Source organism: Sceloporus undulatus, chromosome 1 (assembly GCF_019175285.1).
Source record: "Sceloporus undulatus isolate JIND9_A2432 ecotype Alabama chromosome 1, SceUnd_v1.1, whole genome shotgun sequence".
NCBI lineage: Eukaryota > Metazoa > Chordata > Lepidosauria > Squamata > Phrynosomatidae > Sceloporus > Sceloporus undulatus.
This window is the reverse complement of record NC_056522.1, coordinates 67,445,048-67,465,446: the sequence shown is the minus strand read 5'-3', so window position 1 is coordinate 67,465,446 and position 20,399 is coordinate 67,445,048. Positions and strand designations below refer to the sequence as shown.

General features: G+C 39.5%; 1 protein-coding gene across 1 annotated transcript in view; it reads left to right on the top strand.

Annotated features, from left to right (window-relative positions):
• Positions 1-20,399, top strand: part of MTR (5-methyltetrahydrofolate-homocysteine methyltransferase) — a 113,719-nt gene that overhangs the window by 68,820 nt on the left and 24,500 nt on the right. Inside the window, exons 19-23 of the mRNA XM_042474173.1 lie at positions 6,542-6,631; positions 10,447-10,599; positions 11,304-11,411; positions 18,937-19,037; positions 20,060-20,127. Of these exons, the coding sequence (XP_042330107.1) occupies positions 6,542-6,631; positions 10,447-10,599; positions 11,304-11,411; positions 18,937-19,037; positions 20,060-20,127 (520 nt within the window). The remainder of the gene's footprint in view (positions 1-6,541; positions 6,632-10,446; positions 10,600-11,303; positions 11,412-18,936; positions 19,038-20,059; positions 20,128-20,399) is intronic.

Below are 20,399 nucleotides of genomic sequence, written 5' to 3'. Positions count from 1 at the left end.
GGGAGTGTGTCCCTGTTGGTTCTTCTGGACCTCACAGCAGCTTTTGATACCATCGATCATGGTATCCTTCTAGACTGCCTCTCTGGGATGGGGCTTGGAGGTACTGTTCTACAGTGGCTCCATTACTTCCTGGAGGGGTGAACTCAGAAGGTGGTACTGGGGGACTCCTGTTCGACCCCTTGGCCATTGACCTGTGGGGTCCCTCAAGGTTCTGTGTTGTTCCCTATGCAGTTTAACATATACATGAAAACTCTGGGAGAGGTTGTCCGGAATTTTGGGGTGCGATGTCATCAATATGCAGATGACATTCAACTCTACTACTCCTTCCCACCTCAATCCAAGGAGGCAGTCCTGGTTCTAAACCAGTGCCTGTCTTCAGTAATGGACTGGACGAGAGCAAACAAGTTGAAACTTAATCCAGACAAGACAGAGGTGCTCCTGGTCAGTCGGAAGGCAGATCAGGGAATAGGGATCCAGCCTGTGTTAGATGGGGTCACACTCCCCCTGAAGACACAGGTTCACAGTTTGGGGGTAATCTTGGACTCAGCTTTAAACTTGGAGGCCCAGGTCTCTGCTGTGACCAGGAGTGCTTTCGCACATTTAAAACTTGTGCACCAACTGCGCCTGTTCCTTGAGAAGCCAGATCTGGCCACGGTGGTACATGTCTTGGTTACATCCCGTTTGGACTACTGTAATGGGCTCTACATAGGACTGCCTTTGAAAAGTGTTCGGAAAATTCAATTGGTTCAAAGAGCTGCTGCCAGGCTGTTAACTGGCGCCAATTACAGAGCCCATACAACTCCCCTGTTGAAACAGCTTCATTGGCTGCCAGTTCGTTCCTGGGCACAATTCAAGGTACTGGTTATATCCTACAAAGTCCTACATGGCTCAGGTCCACATTATTTGGCAGACCGTTTCTCCTGGTATGAACCTGCCCGGACTCTGAGATCCTCTGGAGAAGCCCTTCTCTCCATCCCAACACCTTCACAAACACGTTTGGTGGGGACACGAGAGAGGGCCTTCTCAGCGGCAGCCCCTAGACTCTGGAACTCCCTGCCCAGGAAGATAAGAACAGCTCCCTCTTTGATAGCTTTCTGATGGCAGGTGAAGACCTACCTGTTCAAATAGGCATTTAAGGAATCACTGTAAGAACAGGCAGGAATGTTGGACTAGTTTAATCATTCTGTTTAATGCATGTCATTTATCTATTTATTTTTAAAATGTTTTAATTGTACTTTTTGTTTGTTTGTTTTTTAATTGCTGTGAAGCCGCTCTGAGTCCCAGTCCTGGGAAAAGAGCGGGATATATATAGTTCCTTGCCTAAAGATACCATTTACTGGAGTAATCAATCCAGAGATCCTTGGTACATGCCTAGACACCTATCCTTTAGACCAATTGACATCCATGAAAGAATTGAAGATTTTAAATAATATATCATGTAGGGCAGACAGGGTGGGTAGGGGAGGTTACCCAAATGAGTGAAAGAGGATAGGATGTTGGCTTAAGCTGATGAAGTATTCTGGTTCAGTGAAGGTTTTGATTCATTAGTGATCTGTTACGTGACAGAACATAAACTAATACCAACGAGAACTGTACTGAAGCCAAGTTAATTTGTTAGGTTCATAAAAAGAAGTGCTCTTTGGCTAGCCAGGGATAAATTTAAATTAAATTCCCAGAAATAAAAATATGATGGTTCATTCCTTTCAGTATGTCTTTTCCTGTCTGTAGAACATTTATGATTAAATGCCTTTCCTCTTTTAGCTGTTAAGGCCTTTTGGAAACAGTTGGCAGCCTTTTCTTTTCAATGTGTAGAAAAGCTTCTGTGTATAACATGAATACTGCCAGAGAGCATGTGTGCTACCGGAGAGCATATGGAGAGTGGCATGGCTGACACCAGTCCAGAAAACATTGGTGCAAAAACATATACTTCCTTATCCATGCAGTGACATACCTGGCATGTTTTATACCTGTTGCAGTTTGAGTTTTTTTTAACACTCACCCAACAAAATGGTTGTGTGTGTGTTAAAAAATGACAAATCTGTTCCTGCTGCCACTCATCTCCTTGGGGGCTGTGGCACCCCAAAGAGATGATAGCAGCAGAGGGGATGGAGGGTTCAGTTCTCCACATTCTTGCTGCTGCTACTACTGCTGCTTATTTACTCAGGAGGCTGCAGTGCCTTGAAGAGACAAGAAGTTGCCGTGGGTGACGGAGGATTCAGCTTGCCATGTATCTGCTGCCACCATCACTCATTACCTCATGGAACCATAGATCCTAAAGAAATAATGGCAGTGGTGATAGGGAGTGGGGGACTCAGGCCTTCACATTCCTGCAAGGACGTAGCCAGGATTTTGGGAAGGGGGGGGGTCAAGACTAAGTGCCACCATTTTGAGAGGCTAAGAGCCCCCCCCCCCCCAAGACACAAAAAGAGGGTCGAGCGTTTACCCTCAACACCTTGATGGCACCACTTTAACTTCTGTTATGGCTTCGTGCAATGGAATCTTGGGAATTGTAGTTGAGTCATCTGTCAGGTGCCACAACAAACTACAAATCCCAGCATTTCACAACATGGAGCCAAGGGCAGTTAAAGTGGCATCAAACTGGATTATTTTTTCAGTGCAGATGCAAACTGAGTCCTTCCTCTGAAGGTGTTTACATCAGATAAATTCAGCTCGATAAAGCAAAGTGCAGCTGCTCGAGCAATGAGCGGCAGCCACTCTGTTCATGCTCAGAGACACTCTGCTCATGCTTTGAGACACTGTACAGTGGATCCTTGTTATACGCTGGGGTTTGGTTCCAAGATCCCCCGTGTATAACAAAATCCGTGTATGCTCAAGTCCCATTAAGTATAATGACATAGCAAAATGGTGTCCCTAATAAAAAATGGAACATCAAGGTAAATTTATACTTTTTTGGAACATTTTCAAACCGTGTATGCTTAAATCCGTGTATAAAAAATCCGTGTATAAGAAGGGCCGACTGTATTCCAACATCTGAGCTGAGCTACGAACCCAGGCTGCATCCACACATTTCATTCCCACTTCCAAGAGGGATTTTTAATTTTGAGACACACACACACACACACACACACACACACACACACACACCTTTTAATTCCAAGACTTATCTATCTATCTATCTACCATAATTTTTAATTCCAAGCCATTATACGTTCCTTTCTTTTTATATTAAACAAACCCCTTTAAGAGAATCCTATTTTGGGAGAAAGGCAGGATATAAAATCAATCAATAAAAATTATAGTGCAATAGTCCATCAGTGCATGGCTTACATTATAAGACTTTATACCTTTATACATTTAAAAACTATTAAAATCACAGTAGGCTCAGAGTGCTACAGAATCATGGAATCATAGAGTTAGAAGAGACCCCTAGAAGAGCCATCCAGTCCAACCTCATTCTGCCATGCAGGAACTCCCAGTCAAAGCATCCTCAATAAATTATGTAATGGAGGTGTCCATCTACATTGTAGAAAGATATACTATAGATTAATGCTATGGAAAATCACCACCTTGAGTCCGTATATTGGGAGAAAGGCGGGATATAAGAAAATAACAACAGCAATATCTGGGTATTGTAGTTTTGTGAGACATTTAGCCTTCTTTGTCAGAGAGCTCTGGTGGCACAACATACTACAAATCGCAGGATTTTCCATAGCATTAAAGCAGTGTTGAACTGGATTATTTCTGCAGTGTGCAGCCTTATTAAACTGCAGTTCCCATCAGTCTGTGGTGCTGCTGGATGATGGGGCCTGCAGTCTAGCATTGCCTGGCGCAGGGCCATAGGACTCCACAGCCACGATTCATCATCTTAGATTGATTCCATATATTAATTAATTAATCATAAAAACATAGAGTTAGAAGAGACCCCACAAAGGGCCATCCAGTCCAACCCCATTCTGCCATGCAGGAACTCTCCATCAAAGCATCCCCATTGACATGCTGAAAAAGGGCCAGCTAACTGTATTTTATTCTATTTGTCTTTTAAAAAAGAGAAAAAACAAGGCTGGAAGGAAGCCTCTTGCCTTTTTGCATCACAGACCCACCTCTTTTTTGTTGTTGCAAAAATCCAGAAATGACTGTTTTTGAAAACATGAGTCCATTCTCAGGAGAAATGTCCAGAGTAGAGTCTGAGTCTCCTTTCTCTGGACTTCCAAAACCCCAAACTGACCCTTAGAGCATCTGGTCTGACCCCCAACTCAAGGAAACTTGGAAATCCTGAAGGTTTAGATCAATTACTGAATTATTGAATTATACAAGGAATAGTGGTCTCAGGGTTTTGCTGAAGCTCAGTATGCAGAAGCACAACATTATTTTAAAAATATTGTGCATTAAATTACCTTCAGTCTATGTCTATGAGATGCATATGAAACATACATGGATCCCATCTCCCAGTATATCCCATTAGACATACTGTATATAAATATACCAAAATCTGAAAAACTCCAAAATACATCTAATCCTCAGCATTTTGGGTAAGGGATATTATTATTATTATTATTATTATTATTATTATTATTATTATTATACTATATTGTACATGGATATAACAGCTAAAAGTTAGAAGTCACCTTTTCTTTCTTTTATATTTCCTTTTAGAAGTTTCCTTCCTTCCTTTTTTCTTTCTTCCTTTCTCCCCTTCCTCTTCCTCCCTTTCTTTTCCTTCTTTTCTTCAGTTCTCCCTTCCTCTTATTCTTCCTTCCCTTTTTTCCCTTCCTTCCCTTCTTCTTCCTTCTTTTGCAAAAGGCGCACAAGGGAGGAAGGGGGAGGAGTAGGAGTAGGAGTAGGAGGAGGAGTGGAAGCCGGACTCTGAAGGAAACGAAAGCGAAAGGAGTCACAGGGACTCTCTCTCTCTCTCTCTCTCTCCCCCCTCCATTAAAGCCACGGAGCAGAGGGAAAGGGGAACTTTTGTTTTGTCTTTCCTCTGTTCCCTCGCTGTGGTTTTAATGGAGGGGAGGGGGGAGGAAGGAGCTTGAATGCCCCCAGGGCCAGATAGGGGGGGTCCCGACCCCCCAAACCCCCCCCCCCGGCTACGTCCTTGATTCCTGCTGCCATTGTGGCTCATTCCTCAGGAGGCTGTTGGCCCTGAAGAGATGAACAGCAGTCGGAACGGTGGGCTGGAGGTCTCAGGCCTTCATGTTTCTGCCACCATCACTGTTTATTTCCTCAGGGAGCCCCACCAGGTAACACCCACTTCTGCAGTGTTACCTGGTGTGTTCCAATCCCCTGCACATGTCCCTGCATCCATGTATCTTTCTATCCAACCAACCATCTATATAATTAACTACATAGCAAGCAGTGTCCAGGTAAATATCAAATGAGCAGAATATAATCTGTGGCACTAAAAGCTCATATTGGACTTCATGTAGGAATGTGCTGTGCAAAGTAGCCAAAGAAACATGGGTTTAGTTTCTGTGTCTTTACTACCAATAGCTCGCTGTGCCAGAGTTAAGGTTTTATTTCTCCCTCAGCATTTGCTTGCTTCCTGGATTGGATTTGGCATTCTCATGTTTACGGTTTCAAATGATGCGATAGTTGGATTGTGTATGGTTTAGTAAGCAATGGTCTAGATAAACCCTTTTCAACCTTTTTACCCTGAAGGAACCCTTGAAATAATTTTCAACCCTGCATAAAAATTATTATATCTACAGCTTTAAAAAGGTTAATTTTGTTCCAATTACTGATTCTCATGGATCCCCTAGTGACTTCTTGCCAGGGGACCATGGTTCAAAAATCCTGGTCTGTACCTTTATCTGGTAAGGGAAAATGTAAAGTAGAAGGCACTGTCAATAATGCTACTAGCAGGGTTGGGGAGCTTAGAATGCCAATGAGTTGGACATGATTTTTGTAGCATGTTCAGCTTTGCAACCTATGGGGGGTCATCCTACACTCTATAAGGGGTGGGGGAATCCCATAGATGGACTCAGAAAAGAAAGTGAAGAAATACACCCCCATGTTTTCCTATTTTACAGTAATACCTGTTAAGGAATGCCAAACAATAGTCTCAACCAGTGGTTTTCAAACTTTGGTTGTCCAGATGGTTTGGACTTCAATCCCAGAAACCTCCAACAGCATGGTTGATGGTCAAGACTCCTCTAAGAGCTGAAATCTAGAGCACCTGGAAGCCCACAGTTTAATAACCACTGGTTTGAACCAACTATTATCAACTTGATGCCCAAGTGGGTGTGGAAAAGATAAGAATTATAGTCTTGTGCTTCTAGAGAACACCATGTTGGAGAAGGTCGTGGGCCATAAGACACCCCCCCACACACACACCTTGAGAGGAATTGAATAGTATGTTTCTAGGAAGTGCGGAAAATGCATGACAGGTTTTTCTTGCATCTGACAAAGTAGGCCAAATCTACAAAACCTACGCTACAACTTTATTCCCTCAGCTCATCTCAAGGATGCTACACGATCCCTTTGCATACAGGTTTTTCTAAAGATCTCTTAATTGTATATATTTTTTTAAAAAAATGAAAATCCTGAACTTTCCAAGTTTTTAACTCTCTTAATCTCAATTCAGACCCATGCTCAAGGAGGAAAGAAAGTGGTGCAGACTGATGAATGGAGAAATGGCTCCGTAGAAGAAAGATTGGAATATGCCCTTGTCAAGGTGAACTTTTTTTCTTTCTTTATCAAAGCCAAAAGTATAATTTCTTTTTAAAAGATCCTGCTTTCTTGTCCATATCATTACCAAACGTTTTGAATCACTCAAAAAGTATTTTGAAATGAGATTATATAATTGTTTGCACTGCTTGAGTGAAGAATTATCTAAGGTGTTGTTTTTGTAGTCTTGTCAGGCTGTGTTTCTCCACTCTTCACAATCTTCCAGGATTTGTTATGAAAGGAGGCATACAGTAAATATCAAATGGCACAAGTATGGTCATAAGTCATTATAGTTTGGCAGGATGCAGATGAGTGAATATTAGCCATTTCTGAATGAATTGTATGACCTGTAACATCAGATTCTTTTTACAAGTCATACAGCCTTATAATTCATAGGTGAGGAAATGTGAAACATCAGTTCACCTGCAAATATGCAAATAATTCTTTGACGATCTAGTAACTTCAAACCCCATGATTCTGGATAACTTATCAGGCTGTCTTAAAGTCAACTGCAGAGTATATTATTATAAGGTTATATTGACCACAGTTCATTTGTCACTAGAACTTATAAAATAACATGATGATATTAGAGGTGGGTCTGTATGGGGTACATGCCATCTCATTTGTAATGTAAGATTCATGTTAGTTTGAAATTAAATGTCCACATTTATTTCTCTTAACTGTTTTCATGTGGGATTCATAGTTCTGAGCATATCTTGGGCTGTTAGCTTGAAGAGGAGTTTCAAACACTTGAAGGATGAATTTCAGTTTTTTCAATTTCCTCAGAGCCTCTTCTCAGAAGTAAAGAAGCCTTATTGGTTGAGGCACTTTGCTTATGAATACACTTTCACTGATGATTTTGCCAGATTCCATTTTTTATTCCTTTTACTACTGCTTTCAAAATATATGTGTCCCTGTGTGTTGTTTTTTATTGTAACTTTACTTTTTATTTGTTAGCAGCCTTGTGAATCCCTTTGATTAAAAGCAACAGAGCTTTTACTAAAATAACTGTCAAAGTGATTTTGTCTTTTTTTCTTCCTTTGTTTTGAAAGATACTGGAAGATGGATTTCAGTATAATTATATAATTAGCATGGTGGAGTGTCCCAAAATTACCTTTCTCTTTTTTCTGATTGGATGTTTTGATAAAATCAGAGCTGTATGGTAAAAACGAACAAAACCAACTGATATTTAAGATTGTTCCACCACTCTAAAGCATGGCATGCATTGACATTAATTTTTTTAAAGCTAAAACTTTGGATGGGGTCCAATCTGAATGTGCATACATTAGAAGCTTAATCACAGAAAAAGACTATACGAGCATAGCTCAGTTAATGAAGTAGATATGTTCCTGAACATTACTTTTTTAATAGAATCTTTGGTACCAGAGGCAGAAATAACAAGGAAAAAACAGAGATAGGTCCCTATACTACACAAAAACAAACAAGAAGAACATTTTAGTATGTTTCAGCAAAGTTTTTATTCAAAACTAACAATATACACATTTTGAAATAATACAGCCAGGTCAAGGCTTGCATAAGTAAACAGAAACATTTTGAACCTATAAGAGACCCCTGAAAGTTCCTGAAAGTATATTCAAGGATAATTTTTTATTTCACCAGTTTCCATTTTTCTTATGCTTTCCATTTTGTTGACCATACTTATAGATCTCTGCTTTAAAAAAAAACATGTTAGGGGTAGGCTTATCCATTTTCTCTCTTTTCTCATGTTTTTTCACACAAGCTCCGTAAGGGATTCTGGAGACAGCTGCTGTTTATTTTCCCTGTTATAGAAATTGTCCATGCAACAACAATAGGACTGACTACAGTAGAATCCCTTTCTTTCCTAGCTCAAAGTTTATTGCATGGTTTAACTGCAGACACACTGTTGCAACCTGATACCAATAGTCTATGTTACTGTAGCCCTCCTTCACCATCCTCCTAGTGCTGCTACTGTTTAAAAAGTACAGCTAAACAGAAGATAAAGAGGTGACTATGAGGGTTAGGCAGATATAAAAAGGAGCCTATTTGTTAGAGGTTTTATTTAGTGAGATAAGCCTGTATAGCAGTGGGAGCCAGTGTGGTGAAGTGGTAAAAGTGTTGGACAGGAAGCTAGCTGATCTGAATTCAAATACCCCACTAAGAAAATTAAAATCCCTGGATGACCTATGGCTGGTCACTTTGCCTCAGGTTGACCTACCACACAGATAAGTGCCATGTAAGTCTCCCTGGCCTTTATGGACGAAAACAGAGCTGTAAACATAGTAGATAAATGCAGAGAGTCAGGTCCAAGGACATATCTAGAATAATATACCATTATTCCATTAAATAATCTACGATTAAAAACACCCTGACTTGCTAAAATACAGTGTGTGGTGTGGATAAAGATGGAGAAGGACACTTAATTACCTTGTAATTTGCATAATTAGGTCAGAATGAAGTCAATGAGATGCACCTAGTCAATCATGGAATATGTTGTGAGAAAGGCTAACTTTAAAGGGCTGGGAAAAGGGAGTTCTGGCAGCTTACATCCACCATTTCCACAAAAACCTATATATTTTGGTTGAGGGAAGCGCCAGCTCATCAAGAAGCCTCTGATAAATGACATGGATACATTTGGTATCTTTTAGGGACTAGCAAGATTCTTAATTCCTAAAATATTTATATCAGGACACTGTCAAGAATAGTGCTCTAGGTTGAATCTCCCATCTAACTGATCTGACCATGCTTAGCTTCCAAGTTGAGATGGGATCTGGTGCTATTAGGCTATTTGGAAAATAGATTACCAAATGCCTGACTGGCGCTGATTGTCCTGTGGAAAGTGGGGTATTTTCTTTTGGTATACTGTCAAATAGGCATTTCAGTCTTTACTCACATGTTTTCACTTCTCTAGTAAATGGTTTGAGAGTTCCGTGTTGAGAAATTTTTGAACTTTGATTCTATAGGCAATGCACCAAGGCAACTATGATTTCATGTGATATGATATACAGTGTGCCCGTGCCATATTCAGGCGTGGCATATGTGGCTTTCAGCTTATGCTGAAGTCACATGGTAGAAGAGACAATGGCATGTGTTCCTGTAGTGCATGCGGCACATGCATGAACCCCGTTCTTTCCAATGTTGCTCAAGCATATGTGATATTTCTCTTACACGGGGGGGGGGGGGCGGAATGGATCTCCTGCGAAAACAGAGGGCCTTGGGAGTATTTGCTTGCTTTAATACAATCCGCCCCTCCTAATTCACAGATCTGAGATCCACAACCCGAATATCGCGGAGGGGTGACCTCTGCTATTTTTAATGGCATGCGTGCCTATAGGGCTTGAATATGCGTGAGCCTCCATTTTCGTTGGGGGGGGGGGAATGGATCTCCTGCGAAAACAGAGGGCCTTGGGAGTATTTGCTGTTGTTGTTGTTGTTGTTTGCCTCCAAGTCATTTTTTGTCTTATGGTGAACCTTAAGATTACCCTTTCAGAGGGTTTTCTTGGCAAGTGTGACTTGCCCAAGGTCAGCCAGTGAGTTTTTATGCTGTACCAGATCAATCAAACTCTGACACTGGAAAGGTTTTTTTAGTAATAAAATAATCATCTTTTTTAGTATCTTGAGATGTGTCTCTCATTTGCTTGGTGGATCTCTGTACAAGTCATTTCCATAGATGTAACTTGAAGGAAAAGTTTCCTTTGCTCAAACACTTCATGACTTTTTTCAGGTACCTGTATATACTTTTTAATATATAATATGAACATTAATGTTTTCTTAATGTTAATGTAACTATGACATGCTTTTTATTTATATACTGTGGTTGATTTCGATTTGGCTTATTTGTAGGGCATTGAAAAATATGTGATTGAGGATACAGAGGAAGCTAGAGTAAACAAAGAAAAATATTCCAGACCGCTGCATATAATCGAGGGGCCTCTGATGAATGGCATGAAAACCGTTGGTGATCTTTTTGGATCTGGAAAGATGTTTCTTCCACAGGTAAGAAAATAAATAAGCATAGCAGGAGCCCTGGAAATTGTAGACCAAAAAACCCTCTCTAGTGTTTGGGAATAAGTGAACAGTTAACATAACATAAACATTGATATCAGGCTAGACCAGTTGTCTCTTCAACTGAGGGCACTAATCTTTACTGTAGTCTGATACGAGTGTTTGAGGAAGCTATAAATGGGATATAAGCATTTACCTTACATCAAGTCTGACTATTGTCAATCTAATCTTAGCTACTGTGATAGGCAGTGACTTTGCAGCATCTCAGGTCTTTTTCTTATAATCTGTTCCTTGCGCCCTTTTTGGCTGGAGATACCAGAGATTGAACCTAGCATGTGCATTACTGCTGTGCTATTGTCTTTGTCCATCATCATTCCTCTCCCATCATCATTCTTCCCATGGAGAGGTCTAATGAGGAGACTTAATTCTAAATGTGGAGGCTCTCTTTATTACTGGGAACCCTGAAAAGGCAGAACTGCTAATTATGTGGAGAGCTTATCTCCTTTTCAAATCTGTACTCTCTAGACATGGAGAATGACAACAGAGAAGACATATGTTCCTCTTCTCATATTCAGTTCAAATAGATTACCAAATGTCTGATTGTCCTGTGGAAAAGGGAGTGTTTTCTTTTGATGTACCCTCAAATAAACATTTCAGTGGCTGCAGTAGTTTTTTCTTTACATCTGGTTATTTAGGTGATCAAATCTGCTCGAGTTATGAAGAAGGCAGTTGGGCATCTCATTCCTTTCATGGAGCAGGAGCGAGAGGAAATGCGTGCCATGTCCAATAGCACAGAGGAAGAGGTAAGTTTGCAATTCTACAATGCCTGGTTGCCTTGAATGAACTTTTGTTTGCCAGTTATTTTCCTGTTGTTACTGCAGCAGTGTCTGTGAATGCATAGATCTACTTCTGTGTGCTCTTAATCACAGCAATGAATATCTGATGGTAGCATATAAATCTGGCTTCTTGACAAGTTGCTAATAAACACAGGTGTATGGTAACAATGGGCACTGCTGCACAGGGATCCATAATCATAAACTTTGTAATTGGTTGGACATTCTTTCTGTCATTCCGTAGCTTTTCACTATGCACCTTGACGGGTGCATTCACACTTTTATAAAAATAGAAGTACATGGTTTTGTCTTTGTAGGATCAGCCCCACCTTTCTTCTACCGTAACTATTCTTATGACTGATATGAGTCAATTCAGCAAACAGACATTCTTGTCAGTTTTGGCCCACCCCCATACTTGAGTGTAGGTGCTTTTTATTGTGTAGTGTCTTTGATGGCCATCCTGTTAGGCAGTTACAGTGATATAAGGAGACATACAACCTTATGACTGTTTGGTATTCACATTTACGATCATGGCACTATTGCCACGACCACAAAGGCCCTCCAAATTTACTTTAGTAACCTTGGGCGAGTCACACACTCTCACCCCCAGAAAACCCTGTGGTAGGGTTGCCTTAGGCTTGTCATAAGTTAGAAGTTACTTAAAGGCACAACACAACAACATATGGAGTAAATATTCTACAGCACTTGCAGGTGGGGTGCCAGAGGATGACGCATACAGCCCCCTCCTCCAGCAATGGTGCTGTGTGACGCACACCACATTATCCTTCAGTGTGCTGCTCACCAGCGCTGCAGAGCTCTATCCCTCTGTATGGCTGCCTAAATTTTATGATGATTACCTGTCTGATGCATGATCTGGCCCTTTGTTTTTAAGAACCATGTATTTGATCAAAGGGATGTGTTGGATTAGTGGTTAAGACGCCAGTTCTGATTATTGGAAGGTTGGCAATTCGAGGCCTGAGTACTGCATGATGGAGTGAGCTCCTGTCTCTAGTCCCAGCTTCTGCCAACCTAGCTGTTCAAAAGCATACAAATTCAAGTAGATAAATAGGTACCACTTCTCAGTGGGAAGGTAACAGTGTATGGTGCAGTCATGCTGGCCGCATGACCACTAGAGCAGTCCTCGGACAATGCTGGCTCTACGGCTTAGTAACAGAGATGAGCACTACCCTTCAGTCAGTTAAGATTAGACATTTATGTCAAGGGACTACCTTTGCCTTTACCTTATTTGATCAAATATTAAAATTGCCATAAATAGCCCAGGTTCTAAACAATAGCAATAGCAAGTATGTTTCTATACCACTTATCTGTGCACTTAAGCACTCCCTAAGCTGTTTGCAGTATGTAAGCTAATTGCCTCCAACAAGCTGATTCTCATTTTATTAAACTCAGAAGGATGCCAGGCTGAATCAGCCCTGAGCCCCTGGCTGGTATTAAACAGGTTGTTTTAAGGTGAAAACACCTTGGGTAGTTTGATATCATAGTTGCCACGCCAACCAGCACCCTGGGCTGGGTGGTTCAAACTGGGTGGATCCTTCATAGATTACTCTTTATTTTCTGACTTAATCTATATATGTTGTTTTCTTTAATGTCGATGAATATGTGTACAAATTTTACACCCATTTTATGCTAAAATTCACATTTTGTACTTGTTTCATTTATTGTCTTATAGTGAAAGACAATAAATGAAACAAGTACAAAATGTGAATTTTAGTATAAAATGGGTGACACAATAAACAAGGACAGTTTGGAAACAGAGAAGTCACGAAGCACAATAAAAATCCATGATCAAGTACAGTATATCAGAACTAAGACTGAAATGTCTGGAGGTAAAAAGCCAAATTTTAACTAGCCAAAAAGAGACCTGTCTCAGTGCTAGCCAAGGTGAGGTGCCACAGCCAAGAAGGCATCTTCCTATAATGTATTATTCCCAGTAGTAGTGGAGGCAGAGGAGGTATATCTAAGGAGCATTTATGGTACTTCTTTAGGCCCAAAACTGCATCACAAAATTCAGAAAAGTGTAACTGACATGGAAAAATCTTGTCATTGCTGAGATTTTTTTAATTAATTTTTATAGACTTTTCAACAACTTACATTATGACATTGATACATCTACAAACATACATACAAATCCATATAAACAAACACATACCACTACATATGTATTTACAAATTTTAAATTCCATTATTACACATGGCTTCATAATAACAGACTTTCTTATTAATTTCCATCTTCCATCATCCATGCCTTCTTCTATCTTGATCCTTTGAAAACATATACCGTCTCTCTTGACATTATTTTTAAAACACATATAACATAAAAGAGTACTTCCTACTACTTGCATTTTTCCTTAAAGTCCTGGTTTTTCTCCATTGTACTATCTTTTCCTTTCTATCGAAGTTCCCCTCACCTTAAAAAGGTTAACTTAACGGTTTATTCCATATTTCCATTATTCCATATTTACATTTAAGCTCATCTTTTCCCCCATAAATGCTAAGCAAAAATTACTGAGTTAACTAGCTTGGCTTTCGTATCTTGTCCAGTCATTGCTGAGATTTTGATTGAGCCAGGCCATCCTGTCATGCTGATACAGTTAGTTGAGTATTCTCCAATATCAGACTGAAATACAAAGCATTTTTCCAGTTGTGTTCTCATTTTGCACAGAATTGGTGCCTTTTCCTTTGTGATGTTAAGTGCACACAGCAAGCACAAAAAGGCAGGGTAAATGTCACAAACGAGACAACCAGAGCTACATGTTTTCCTAGTTCAGGAAGGCAATAGTTAACCAGATTGTTCAATTTCACACATTTTACAGAAATGCCACTCTAAAAAAAACAAACAAAAAAACAAAAAAACCAATTCTTGAAAATGTGCAAAGTCTCCTCAAGACAGACAAAAACAGTGTTGTAGTCTTGTTGCAAGGTGAAAACATTTTGTATTTTTCCATTTATCATACAAGAAGAAATCATGTTAGAATTAACATCTGCTGTCTTGATCTACCCATTAGTTGGAGTATGTAAATCAGATTGGTTCGCTTCCAAATGTGGACTAAATGGATCTCTACAGCACAGCCCCCCCCCCTTTTTTTTTGTTTCAAACTGGCAAAATTTGTTCTCCTGGAGGCTAATCCTCAAGACAAGGTTGCAGAGATAGCAACATGTGGATGCTTTCTGAAACAGAAAGATTCCTGCTTTATATAAGCCACATACTTGCAGCTTAGGGAAGCATAACTAAATGGATGTTGATTTCCTCTTTTTTGGAAAGAATCCTAGGACAGGAGAAAACCTGAGGGTCTATGCTGTAGCTGCATTAAAAAAAAAATTTTTTTTTTTGTCCCTAACAAGCATGAAAATGAAATAGCAGCAGTTGTTCTTGTAGTTTAAATTGAGACTGGGATGAGTTCTAAAATCAAATTGAGCATGTTATGCTGTTTTTGATATCCAGAAAGAGAGTGAAATATGCTAAGGCAGACAAGACCACAGAAAAAGGCCTATAATAAAATTTTACCTTATGAATTTTATTATTTCTTTTATGTATGCTTATCAAAAGGAAGAAAATGTCTGTGAATGTGTGCAGCATTAAGTCAGCCCTGTATTATGTTTTGTTAATACTTGATGTGTGCTGTAAAGTGGATACTGCTCTTCCAAGTGAACAAGGGGAGAGAGGGGGAGGGACAGAAGGACTGCTACATATGTTTATTAAAAATGAGAGTAGCTTGTAGCTTGTCTTAAAATAAGTTACATATCTGTTGGCATGAATTTTCTTTGGAGTGCCAAGACATCAGCAAAATGTTTTTAAAAACCTGGTTGTTATTTTTTAGCGTGAATGGTTGTACTTGCAGGCTTGTGCCAGGATTGAAAAAGAAAGCTGTTTGGTTCTGTTCCCAGCACTAGAGTGCTCCAATTCATTTAATGCTTGAACTCCCCTTGTTTTTATGTAGGAGGCATCATAAAATCTAATGCATGTTCTGGTCCACATTGCAGCTTGCTTTGAGGTTGGATGTGTTTCATTCTCCTTCAGTACTTCTCATTTCTTTTTTATCTTAGATTTTTCCTCACCAATCAAGTGTGTAGCCATTCTTCGACTATCCCACTGTAGGTACTGATGTCTTTTGGATTGATTTAAATGAACATCTCTTTCTGCCCCAGCTGTGTGAGCCTTTCAGCATTCATGAATATAGAGCAGGATGATGCTGGGTAGCCCAGTCATTTGACATAGCTTTGGACGATCATTCTTGGAATCACTACATTTTAGGAAGGCATAAGAGATTAATAAATATACCACATGCAATCCTTTTCAGGCAACACAGATTAATTTGTATAAAAAGATTACCAGATGTTAAAGGGAATGGAGTGGTAGGCTCAAATTATACATCCTGGTGCAGAGCCATTTGTTTTCAACTTGGATTTGTCCCAATCGTAGATAAAGCTAGGAGTGATGGTATTGCTTTGGAGAACAAAAGGGATGCCCACAAGCATATGCACCCCACTCCCAAGTTGGGTTCTGATAATTTTGGGAGCTTCCTAGGGATAGAAGTGCCTGGCACTTTAATCTAATGGAACAGTAAAGATTTAGTCTCCCTTAGCCATACAGTCTATTTAAAAAAAACTGTGAAGAGTCTTCTAGCACCTTTTAAGACTAACCTGTTTTAGCATGAATTTTTGTGGTTTGTAATCAGTAAATAAATCTGTTAGTCTTAAAGCTGCACAAGCTGTTGTTTTGCTAGAATAGGCTAACGTGTCTATCTCCTTGATTTTTTTTAAAACTGATGTTCCTATCTTTTACTTTCTGCACAGTTGGAAAAAAACACAGGTTTACATTGACGACTGTGCCATCACTACCATGTACAGCTTGAACTTCACAGAGGACATTTACCCAAAGAAATTGATTTATAAGCTTAACAACTGATACTGTGACATGCATATTGTATATATTCAATAAGACAGTAGAGAAACATACCTGTAGAAAAGATACCTTGCAGGAAGTGTTCTAAAGCACACTTGTGGCCTTTGGTGGCACACTGTTTCTCCTGTTGAGCCAGGTGATGTACACCTACTTTTCGCCAGAGCCCAACTGATCTGGTCAGCATTCCTGGGCTACAAGCTTGCTATTCCAGTGCTAATGTTTTCCTTCACCTCGCAATGATTCCAACATGACTGAGATTGTGATTTCCAGCAAGTTTCAATATGTGTTGGCTGGATGGTGATAGAGACATGAATTCTATCATTATGCATCTAAGATAGCTTTTTCTTCAATTGCTAGCAGGGCTGGGGAAAGACTGATTTTAGTGGGGAATGCTGGGGGTAGAAGAGGCATTCATCTCCCTATTCCCCAGCAATCTAAATGCAGCCAATAATCTCCTCTCTAGAACTCATCAGGTGAGGGAGGAATTTTAAAGTTCCTCCTTTCTACACCTGGCAAATGGGCCGGTTGCAGAAACACATAAGTGTTTTCATCTTTACATGCACATATGTAGACACGTGAACATTCGTGTGTAGTTCTCATTCTGCTCCACCTACATACTGCCTCCAGGCACTATGTACAGTTCTTGGGCCAAAATATTTGCTTACCCATCTTCAAAGGTGTTAGAATCTACTTCTCTTTTATTAAGAACAGTCATTTTGTGTGTACCACATGTATGATTGGTGACAGACAAATGCTACAGAAAGATATTACCTTTACAAGTAGTATCTTTCAAATAAGATTTGAACTCTATAATTAGAAAAGTAGGACTCTATAGCTGTAATAGTTGAATATATTTACTAGTAAATATGTGAATTAATAAATTCCTTTGTCAGTGTTTTGGTCTGGTAAGTTGTTGACACTTGCTAACAAAGTACACTGTTGTTGTCGTGTGTTTTCAAACAAACTCTGACATATGGTGATCCTATTATAGGTTTTCTTGGCATACTTCAGTCAGAGAAACTTTTCTATCGCCTTCCTCTTTCACAGAGAGATTATGGCATGCTCCAGGTCACCTAGTGGGTTTTTGTGGTTGAGCAGAGATCAAACCCTGTTTTTCCAGAATTCCACTCCTAGTATCTTAAAGTATACAAAGTGTAAAGTGATTTACTTGCTGGCGTCTAGATCTTTTGCGTTTCTTTAGGTATGCCTTTATGCTCCCTTTGTTTGCTGAACTCAAGAGAATCAATGTATGGTTTTTCCTTTCCATTTTATCTGTTGGTTTATCCATTTAAGTTGAGAGAGAGTGGCTGTAGAGATGTAAAACCTTCAGAAAATTTGAAGCCCTTGGCGGGGGAATCAATTTTCCATTTTTTTTTGGGGGGGGGGAGATGGAAATGTTTGTATTTTTCTTTTAAATGCAGTGTTAACACCCTTTACAGTTTGAAAATCCCTGTTACTTTAGGAACATAAAATGCATTATACATATTCTGGTTTGAGTATGTTCAATGAATTAAAGGTATTGTTTATTCAGAAGATTATTATAAATTGATTTTGAAGTTCATATTTCCAAAACAAAATATCCCACAACTAATTTTTTCATGTTTTCTGGTGAAAAGGCTTTGGAAGAAGTGATCCCCCTACAAACTTTCTAGTGTTTTTTGTAGACTTTCTCATTTCTTAAGTTGTTGGCTGAAAATCACCCAGTAAGCTTTATGACTGGTATCATTTGCTTTCATGTTTTCCACTTTTAAGCAAACACTATGCATTGGACTAAGAGCCCTCAAAGGTTTTTTTTTTTTGGGGGGGGGGGTCTGTGGCCACATTCTCACAAAATTTGAAATGTGCCATAATTACATAGCTGCATTGGGTGCATGGCTACAGCCAATTTTTTTTGGAGATTCCACATCTAATAACAGATGTGGAATAATGTTATTTGTGTTATTACCTGTTGTAGTGGTGTTACCCACCCAGAGACTACTTCAAATTATAGTGGGCCCTTGGTGTCTTCTGGGATTTGGTTCCAGGACCTCCCATAGATATCAAAATCCATGGACGCTCAAGTTCCATTATATGCAGTGGTGTAAGATGATGTCCTTTATATAAAATGTCAAATTAAGATTTGCTTTTTGGAATTTTTTGGGAAGGGAATATTTTCAAGCCATGGATGGTTGAATCTTTGTGTGCAGAATATGTGGAAACAGAGGGCTGACTGTAATTTCTAGCCAGGCCATCTGAAACGGATTCCTAACAATCTTTCTGCTTTTCCACCAAGCTTTCTTCCTGAAAGGGAATGTGTTTTGAGTCCTTTTTTCACCTCACCTTCCTCCATCTCTCTTCCTTTTCAATCTTTGCAGTGAAGGTAACAGGCAGAGGGTTTCTAGGAGGCTGGGGACATCTTCCCTCCCATAATGTAGCTTACATTGTGACTAAAATCAGACAGTATATCTATCTGCTTATTTCATACAGATTTGCTTCTGCTTTTACCTGCAGAAAATAACAGATGTTGCAGTCTCTTTCATATAGTGGAATTTGCTCAGATTATCACCTTTACTGAAAAATTAATTCTTGCAGGACCCTTACCATGGCACCATTGTGTTAGCTACTGTGAAGGGGGATGTCCATGATATTGGCAAGAATATTGTGGGAGTTGTCTTGGGCTGCAATAATTTCAGGTAACAAGGCTAAACCCTTTCCCTTACATGATTGTTCTGCATATGAGAATTTCCTCTTCCAAGTGGGCAGTTTGAACAAAGTTTTCTGAACTTCTCCTAGTTACAGACTAATATTCAAATCAGCTGTTTTTCTTAGAGTATTTCCTCCCTGGACATGGTGTCAAGTTCAGATGTATGTCAGGAACATTCTGAAACTAGTGCGGTAACAACTAGAAAATTAAGGACCTTTAGAAGAGAATGAGGTATTAGGAAAAGCTGGTATCTGCAAGTTCAGTTGTCTTGGAGGATTAATGCACCAGGACAGGACATTTGAGTCCCTCAGACATGCTTTATTGTAAACGCCACATAGACCTAGAGCTACAGTATAGACATTCTGTGACACTCTCACGCATAAAGTGTCCCTGAATGTCAGCCACTCGCCACATACAGGCTTCATTTTTTTATTATTTACAAAATGGAAAACAAACAAAACAGCCACGTTGCAACAAATCTGTTGATACTGGCTTCACAGGTAATTTTTTTGCATCCAGTGTAATGTATTGGAGGGGAAATACTGTGCCATGCTGATTTTTAGCAAAGCATGATGCAGCATAGGAAAAGTGACATGCTCTGGTGCTCATGTGGTTGCTGCCATTGAGAGGAAATAAAAAATTCTTCCATTGCGTGGGCTTTAGACTTTATCACCCTTTATTTTATCTTGTATTATTTCACTTGTATTCCATCTTGTATTTTCTAGCTTTGAATGGAACACAGTTGATTTACACACAACTGTGGATGTATGACATTTGTATACCTCACAGTTTACAAATGTCACATTGGAACTCTTATTTGGGCCAGAAAATGCCACACAGGTCATACAGGCAATTTGGTTTGAAAGATAAAATATTGGTGCATGAGAGTTATGAGCCACATTCAGTTTGCATGGACCTCCACAAGAAGGTAACTATTTTTCAAGATAGCTGAGTTGGTTTTAAATGAGTTTTAAATGCATGATGAATAGCAAAGTACAATTTCCCTCCCAGGGTTATCGATTTGGGAGTCATGACGCCATGTGACAAGATACTTAGAGCTGCCCTTGAAAACAAAGCAGGTAGGAAGATGTTCTATCCATATTCTTCATTTTAGAAAGGATACTGTCATTATGATCTTGAGCTCACATCTTTGAAGGCTCATGCTGACTGATCTCAAAAAAATGAAATGGTTTCAAAAGATAAAGTGGTACTGCATCAGATTTTTTTGACATTAGAATGATTAAAATGCTATAGGTCTTGTCAAGAAAATAAGGATGATATGAGTTTGAATAACAGATAATTATTTTTGAGCTGGATGCTAAGTACTAGTGTATGTGGATTTTTCTTCAAT